This window comes from Oryzias melastigma, linkage group LG12 (assembly GCF_002922805.2).
Source record: "Oryzias melastigma strain HK-1 linkage group LG12, ASM292280v2, whole genome shotgun sequence".
In the NCBI taxonomy this organism is placed as follows: domain Eukaryota; kingdom Metazoa; phylum Chordata; class Actinopteri; order Beloniformes; family Adrianichthyidae; genus Oryzias; species Oryzias melastigma.
The window spans coordinates 11,681,683-11,690,734 of NC_050523.1; the positions used below are offsets into that span (position 1 = coordinate 11,681,683).

Consider the following 9,052-nt stretch of genomic DNA (forward strand, 5'->3'; position numbering starts at 1 on the left):
CACCTGAGTATAAGTCGCATCCCTGGCCAAACTATGCAAAAAAAACACAAAAAAACACTTGTACTACAACAAAATATACACACACACACACACCCCTACCCCCCCCCCCCCCACACACACACCGGTATTTAATCGGTTTAGTGTTTTTAATAAAAGATCTCAAGACTCCAAAGCAACAATTTTTCAAAGCCAGGTTTTTAAAAAAGGTTTAGGAACTTTTAAATGAAACATTATTAGACCAGAGAATATGTATATAAGAGAGTACTGGTAAACCTTTTAGTCAGTGGAATCAACTATTTTTTTTAATCTAAATTAGCACATAAAATATCTGCATACTGTTGTGTACATGGTCAAACATTTTAAAGCTCCGTTCTGTATGTAGCAAACCAAATTGACCAACTATTACAAGCTTTAGTCAGTGGCTTCTTTTTCAGATAAGAAGCGATATACTGCCACCTAATGTTCACATGTCGCCACTTACAGGGAACCCCCCCTGACACATAGCCTGTCTGCAGTTAGATTGATCACTTTCCTGTCTCAATTTACATCTATTCTGCAAGTTCTGCATTCGAGGAAAAAAGAAAAAAAAAACTTCTGCCATTAGAGTGCAGGCTGACCTCCAGGCAGCCTTTCCTCGAGAAAGAGCTGATGTGCAACTTTTCTGCTGCCCAAATTAAAACGGAAGCAATTGGACCAAAGAAAGGGCCATTTTCCCAACATTTTTCTTCTCCAAATGACTGAAAATGAAAGGCGGCTCCTGGGTACTTAAGCAAAAACAAACTTAGCATGTCACTGAGGTAATAGCTTGTGGAAAAACATCACCTTCGGCTGCAGGAAAAGAGGGCGGGTGGGCGTGGGGTGTAGTGCGAGTTCATTATGGGTGAATAGGGGGGGGTTGGGACATAAGTGCGGCAAATTAGGCGTTTTGATAGGAAGGCCTGTGTGTTGCTTCCACACGGGGAGCGTGGGTACGTTTCTGCATGGCTGCAAACAGCTACAGCTCGGGGGGCCGACTGACGCGGGTGCGAGAAAAGGAAGCAAGACGGCCGCACGATTGCCCCCCTGGCCCAGGGGAATCCTTGCACGCACTCTGCACGTTGAACTCCCCCAGCAGGCCTTCAGTGGCTCCTTTCTTATATAAGGCTTCCTTTTCCTGGACATGTTGGAGGCCCGCCTCTCCCAGGGCAGCTTCTGAACTCAAGAATGAAAGTATTAAAAATAAATAAATACATTAAAAAGCACACACACAATAGATTGACACAAATTTGGAGTTTATTCACACATAACATACTACAGTGGGTAATGTATTCAAGAAACATTGAACAGCGTTGTCATATCTGACACAGAAAAATAAAGAGAACAAAAAAAAAAAAAAAAAGACACTGATCCTTTTCTTTGCCATTATATAAAAATAGTGTTGCTACAAAAGTATAAATTAGGTTTACTAATAAGTCAACTCAGATCTGGATCTACACAGGAATCTGCTGCCAAAGTGCGGTAAAAAGACAAAAATAATAATAAAACAACAAATCCTACAGAGTCTTTTCATTTCAGCAGAGTATAAAAAGGAAGAAATGCCAGTAAAATAGGATGAAAGCAACACCAAGTTGGTTAACCTGAATTAATAGTACTAGTAGAACAGAAAAGATCCCCATGTTAGCTTTCGTTTACAACACTTTACAACTGAGCTTTTGTCTGAATAAGTTAAAATCCTGAAAGAAAAAAATACAACTTACAGCTGAATTCAGTTTTCTAGTAACAGTATCTAAGTTGACGTTTTCTATTATATCAAAACCCTTTGAAATGCTACTGTAGAAAAAAGAGGTAAAATGTTATTGGTGCTCCCTACTTTTGAACTCTGAAATGAAGGTTGCCCCCTTGTGGCATAAAAACAGCAGTACTCCTCTATTTACATGATAGATCCTCTGGAAACGGATGACGTCAACCCGCCGACGACCGGCCTGGCAGCTACTCTCACCTCGCAGGGTCAAAGTTCAGTTACCTGACTGCTAAATTAGTGTTGTGAAGTAGCATCACCTCGAAGCCAATATGATACATTTCCATGTTGATGAGAAACACTGGCTTATGACGTTATATATCAGAACTTTTATTAAAAGCATGCATATCTTAGATATATAGTTTTCATTTTAACAAAAAAAAAAAGAGAAAAGAATGCTGTTTGTAAGTAAATTGACATTATCATGTCAACGATGGCGTTTTGTCCCAGAGCGTATCCTATTGAAAATACTTAAGTTAAAAACAGTGAGAGAAATCCCTTCATCGCTTCAGCTGAGGGTCCTTTGCTAATAGTAGTATACAGTATTTAGACTAGACCAACTGATTCCCTCCGTCTTTCTATTACAACACTGCCTTGTGGGTATTGAGGTAAAACATCGGACGATTTCGTTACAGTTTACAGTCATTTTAGTTCAGTCGTTTCACCAAAACGAAAAACAGATGATGCTGTTAAGAGGAAAAATGATTTTTTTTTAAATGTGTTGAACGGTTAGAGGTATTATTTGAGACCAATAGACACTTTTGATTTATATTTTCATTGTTTTAGTGGTTTTCTTGAAGAAATAACGTAGGTGATTTAAGCAAAGAAGTTTTTGTCAACTTCCTTTTGTTTACAGTTAATTATTCCCTTTCCCTTTTTTTTCTAAAAATATGATTAAAAGTTAGTTTTTAAACAGCAATTCAGTCAAGAAGATGTATTCAACACTATGAGGTTTTCTAAATAAAATAGCTTAAGTGTCACTCTGAAAATGTACCTTTAAATAAAAACGAACATGCTTCTTCTGAAATGACATCAGGTCGCACCAGAGCCTAAAGATGAGCAAAAAAGTAATATTTTTGGCCCTGTCAAAACCAAACTGATGTTTTTATATGAAAATTCACTTCAATGTCAGATTAAGAGGTGTTTGTGTGTGTGGTTGACAGCAAAATAAATAAATAAAACGGTATCACGCTGCAGCCTTTCGGATTAAGAAGCAATTTTGCAGCAAAATGCTCTCAGCAGACTCAAAAAAAAAATAACATGACAGTGTTTATGGAGCGAACATTTGGGGTTGGGGAGTCAGTACTGGCCACGACGCGGCAAAAGCACTACACGATGGCGTGTATGAGAGGACACCGTCTTCAGTCTCTGGAAGTTCACGTGGAACTGCCAACAGAAGGCTTTGAGCTACGAAACAAAGCAAAAAGGCATGGCGTCGGCTTCAACTGCAGAGTGGAGCGCGAGAAAACAAAGACTTAAGGCTCGAAAAACAGACCAAGCACGTCACCAGCTAGAACCAAAGGCAACAGATCTAACCAGTTCAAAATCTGCGCACGAACCTGATTTGAGGAGTACGCCTGTGCTTGACTAATGTGTCCCCTCGTCTGTTGCAGAACTGCATTGTGGGGTGGAAGGTTTCCTAAAAGCCATAGTTGGGGTTTACACCTCGGCGCTGAGGTCCGTTTGGTTTCGTTTGGGTACAGTGAGTTAAAAGTGGCGGTGCCTGCTTGAATGTGCTCATTCCTGAGAATATCCCGTCAGTTTTTTTTTTTTTTCTTTTTTAACTTTTTCCAGACGTAAAATATAAATATTCCGGTGGGTAATTGAACTGCAGGAGTATGGTGAGAAACAGTCAGGTGAAAGTAGGGATTCATTTAAAGCTTATTGCCTTAAAAATGGAAATGTGTCGCGCGCGTGAGGAAGACGATGCTGCAACTGGAATTAGGAAACATTAGTTACTATTTCTGCAATACTTGCTTTTGGGTGTTTTTTCTCCTTTTAATGATCACTTTAAATAAGAAAAAATGTTCGAAAATGAATGCTTGCAATAAAAAAAATTGCAAAATTAAGCAAAATAATATTCACAATTTTGCAAAAATTGAACTGTTTGGGGTTAAATATTATTTATCTTAATCAAACGGCACAAATGGAGGGGAATGATAACTACAGATAATTGTTTAACAAAAATAAAGAACTTTTCAGAATAGCCTCATTGAACCTCTTTAGCATCCACGTTAGTTTATACTCACAATGTTTTGTTTTTATGTAAAATCATCTACCAGTGATCCGTACAGTTAGATGGATGAATAATCACGTATTGATTTCCTCTTTGCACGTGTAGCAAAAATATTTGTGAATAAACAAAAAAGTGAAAGCTAAAAAGTATTGAACTTCATATTTTTTTAACTTTTTTGTGCAAGACTTGCATGCAGTGCATGCAATTGATCCAAAGCTACATCTTTGAGGCCTCTGAAATAACCATCAAATCATCTGAAATGAGCTTTAGTCGCTCGAGGCTGATCATGTCGAACATTTTTTTCTGTTTAGCGATTTGTGTAACTCAGAAACCTAGTGCAGTTACTTGTAAAGAGGTGCAATGGCAGTGAAAATCCACAGCTTGAGTCTTTTGTCACACACAGTGTCAAACTCTCAGTCCGTCTCGGATGAAGCGTTTGTGTGTGTGGCAGCAGATTCAAACAGTGAACGCTGACTTTACCTGAAAATGTTGTCAACAACAGAATAACAGCATTGTAGCCTTCGAGCAGTTTCACTGGTAGACTGATAAGTGTTTCAGTTCACTGACTGTGATGAGGTCAAACTCGTTCCGTTTCCGTGTGAAAGTCCCAAACAAAAGACGGCGTACCAGACAGGATTACCTGCACTTGTGACAGTTACCGTTCCGCCCCTGCTACCTGTTCAAGGTGCTTTACAAAAGTCCAATCTCTATAGAAAATAAGCGATAATGTTTGAAAGGTGGTCAGACCTTTACAATGTGAGGTTTTCTGGAAACGTCTGTCTTGAGAAGTAATCAGGTTTTCTACACGCATATGTTTACAGTTCGTCTAAAACTACAGTTTATGAGTAAAGAGTCTTCAGTAATTGGGTGAAAGTTTGGTTTCTCCGGGATGTTCTTCTAACCCATGTTAGAGCGCAGGAATATAAGCTTGTTCATTTCCTCGGCAGTGACCTGCTGCCTCCTCTTCATGGCCAGGCTCTGCTCGCACACAGTCACGCACTCGCTTCGAATGCCCATGGCGGGGACGGCGAGGAGCCACAGCGCCAGGCGTGCCAGCCTGGGGAACTTCTCGCTCACGGTCGAGCTCCAGAACTGAAACAAATCGGGGGTACCTTGGACAAGAGGCTCAGCCAGGTACTTAAAAATCTCTTGTCTGATTTGGCCTTTGCCCTCATCGGTACCGGGAACCGGGCCCCTCGGGACGCCGCTGTCCTTTCCGTTCCCCTCTATGCGGCTGATTTTAGAGACAGGTGGGCCGTCGGTGTCCCTCTCCTCGCCAGCTGAACCTCCAGCTCCGCTCATACCTCCATCCCTGCTTTCAGCAGCCATGTCACACGCGCGTGAAATGATGTCTTCGTGCTGATAGGCCGGAACGGAACGCAGCTTGAGCTGAGGGTCCAGGACCATGGCCACCTGGTGAGCTCGTTCTACCTGCAGACAGAAAGAGATCCGATTGTTCAGAAAAGAAACCGACAATTCTCTTGATTTTTTTTAACAAACAGAAAAAAATATTTATCAAAAATTCACGTAATAAAATCTATATATTGGGACAGCTTTCATTTTGAAAAAAGTTGCATTAGTCGTCGAGTACCTTGAAGTTTTCCTTGAGCGCTTCAAGGAAATAATGGCAGAGCTTGCTGGCCGTTCCGGTTCCGGCCTCTCCGGCTTTAGACGTAAAAAACTTCTCCAAGCGCAGGTAGACGGGCAGCACCAGCTGTAAGGTGGGCCTCCTCTGGCTGCTCAGCTCCAGAGCCGCCAGCCGCAGAGGTGCCAGGAGGCAAGCCAGAGTGCTCAGCAGATGCTTGTTGAGGCCCTGCAGCAGAGGAGCCGTGGCCTTGCTGCGGCCGTAAGCCTCACAGATGTGCTCGAAGTGCGAGTGGACCTGCAGCAGAGCTTCGGCCATGCGATCCCAGCAGGGAGGGGTGGGGCATTGTGCGGCGGTGCCTTGTGCGCCGTCCTCGGTTGTGCTTGTGGACGTGTTCAAAAACGGCTCCTCGCGAAGCGACAGCGTGGTGGACGAGGCGATATCTCGGCACGTTGAGAGCAGCTCGGCTAACTCGTGAAGGCCTCGCGCCTGGAGGCTGCGCTTTCCGAGAACGGCCTGAACCACGGCGCCGAGCGAGCACCCTGCACACCGCAGGCATATCCTCCCCCGTCCGCCGCCTCCCAGGGGCGATCCAGCGAATCCTGCCGCCCACAGCCGCGGCTCGGAGACGTACACCGTGCGTATGTCTGACATGACGAACTCAGACAGCACGTTCTGCACCCAGTGGTGGACCTGCTCGGGCCCCTCCCTCAGCTCAGCTTCTCTCACGCCGAGCACATAGCGTTTCAGCTTGGACCCCTCCACCTGGTAGGCCGTGAGAACGTAGCAAGCATCGGGCCCAGATGTCTGGGAGTGGCAGGTTACCGCGATGCCAAGGGAGGCGTTGGAGCCCAGAGCGCAGGTGACCTTGACCTTCACTTGGTTGTACATGCGGGGCAGCTGGCGCAGAGCCAGGGCGCTCATGTTGCCCAGAGCGTCACGGGTGGAGTAGGCGCCATGGCGAGCGCCTGTATCTACAAGGGTTTGTGCCAGCTTCAGGAAGTCCTTGCTGTTGAGCACATTGAGCATGCTCAGATCTGTGCACATGACTCGGAGCAGACGCTCAGCCACCTGCTGACGCTCCTTCTCGGGAAGGCCATTATTCTCTGAAAAGAAGAAAAACAAACAAACAAATCATGTTAGTATCTGTCAGTTTTATAATAAATGTTGAGTTTTTTTGTAGTATCAAGTATTTTTTAGGCTAAATAGGAATATCTTCAGAGATGTGAGCAAATGTTTGTGACATATATTTGTGAGTGTGTATGTATGCTTTGAAGTACTTTATATATGTTTTATTTAATAGCTCTTCAGTTTTGAAGCTTTTCAAAAAATAATTGCAAGCTTTTATCTTGTTATTTTGTCCTGTTTTTTTGGTTTTCACCAATTCAAAAAGTGATTTTGACCATGAGCTTTGTGATCCGCTGGACCCCTAGATCAAATACTTTTTTCTAAGGTTTTCTGGTCCAACTAGATCAATCTGTCGGAGGCAGAATGAGTTGACCTAAACTATTAAATACTTGTTTAAAAATTAGATAAATCAACAATCAAATCGATATTGGAAAATGCTATTTGGAAATTGGCTTTTACTATAATGTAAAATTGACTAAGTACCATCACAGTGGACAACACACGTGATGGTAACAAAAATGATCAATCCATCATCATAGTCCAATGTGTAGAAACACTTTCCAAAGTCCTTTGACCGTACAATGTGGTATCATGTTCTAATAATGTTCCATTTGTATTATTTTGATGTGGAAAAACAACAACGGGCTGAACTTTACACTTGATTATCTTGCAAGAAATACAAGGAACCTGGAAAACTTCTCCTGCACTCTTCAGTACCAGGTATTTATCTTTGAGTCACAATGTTTGAATTTCTGGCTAAAGATGTCCTGGATCCATTTTAGGTCAGTGAATTGGATCAAATCAGATTGTTTAAAATGAACCAACATCAAAAGTAAATTAAATCATCAACCACAAATATCAATTCATTATTACAAATAATCATTACACCCCTACACTCGATGAAATGCAAATATGTTAATATAAAGAAGATTTCTGGATTTTCTATCTCTCACTGTTCCAATAAACCCAACATTAAGATGACAGACTGTCAATTTCTTCTACATTGTTGCAGTACTTACGGCTGAGAGCATGGTTTCTCTGGGTTATACTTTGAGGCTGGATTTGTATTTTAACTGAGGGAAGGGCCTGAGGTTGGGAGACTCTCCACAGCTGCTCCTGAGGACCAGAGGCTGAGGAGGCTTTGGGGGAGTCCCCCTTGGTGTGGTTTTCATTATCAGCTGAGGAGAGAAACATAAAAAGATGTATATATATTACAGCAATATTGCCTTTTATTGAGCATCACAGTAAAGGAATTTGAAAAACAATAAAAGTATGGTGCAAAGTAACCATGAGAAAAAGAAAGAAAAATAAAGAAAGCATGCTGAGTGTAACCGCTGAATAGTGTTGTATTAACCAAATCAATAACAAATTGGAAAGTATAAGTTTACAGATTCAATCTTTTTTTTGTTTACTATTTAAACAACAAAAAACATTTTTTGAATCTGCCTTGATTGATGAACCAGGAGCTTATTTTTTTTTAATACAGCTGCTTTGAGATGGGCACAATGTCAGTTATCTTCAAACTTGAAGGAAGGAAAACACAAGCCTCATTTATATGCATGAGTCTACAATACTGAATGATTTATTAAGTATGCTTCTGACAAAACTATTTTAAAGTCTGATCTTATCAGAATAATGTTCTGACCTTTACTGAAAATAATTAAACCTTTTGAGGAGAGACAAAGGTCATATTCTGCAGCCTCAGATCCAGATCTGCAACAACCCCTCCAAACAAACTTTGAACCTACAACTTAATAAGCATCCAGGATTATATGAGCTCAGTTCTCCTCGTCTCTCATGCACTGGAACCCCTGTGGGCGTCCCTTGAACCCCTTTGGATTAACATGCATTTGTGGTGGTAGACTCACCGGCGTGCGACTGCATGTGCTCCAGCAGGTTGTTGTAGAACTGGAACTGGATGCCACAGGCACCACATGTGTAGGGCTCTAAAGAAATCACAAGCCCAACGTGACCATCGACTCTTTGTCAGAAGCAAACAAGAAAGCACTGTGCACCTGGCTTTGGGTTGCATCTTTGACAGCTGCATACAGCTGCAAATGAAGTCCCATCTTTGTCTCTACCTGATAGTTTGTGCAGCTTAAACTCATTCAAATTAAAGCTCCATCTGAACGACTGTTTTAAAGCCTAAATCTAGAGTTGACATTAAAGAGGGGTATGAGCCAGAAAGAAAGTAAAATAATGAGGGTGATTACAACAAAATATAGGAAAATAATTACAAAGGAAATTGAAAGTCAGCATGCTTTTATTTTGTTCTCAACAAGGAAGTGGGGTTAACCTTACTTTGTGCTGCAGAGAAGGTGGTGGC

At 41.9% G+C, this 9,052-nt stretch overlaps 1 protein-coding gene across 1 annotated transcript in view; it reads right to left on the reverse strand.

Moving 5' to 3' along the window:
• Positions 1-1,254: 1,254 nt before the first annotated feature.
• The window catches only part of znf618 (zinc finger protein 618), a 35,624-nt gene continuing 27,826 nt past the window's right edge, over positions 1,255-9,052 (reverse strand). Inside the window, exons 10-13 of the mRNA XM_036214456.1 lie at positions 8,595-8,672; positions 7,746-7,904; positions 5,605-6,704; positions 1,255-5,444 (exon numbers count right to left, since the gene is read on the reverse strand). Coding sequence (XP_036070349.1) covers positions 4,911-5,444; positions 5,605-6,704; positions 7,746-7,904; positions 8,595-8,672 — 1,871 coding nt within the window. The 3' untranslated portion in view covers positions 1,255-4,910. The remainder of the gene's footprint in view (positions 5,445-5,604; positions 6,705-7,745; positions 7,905-8,594; positions 8,673-9,052) is intronic.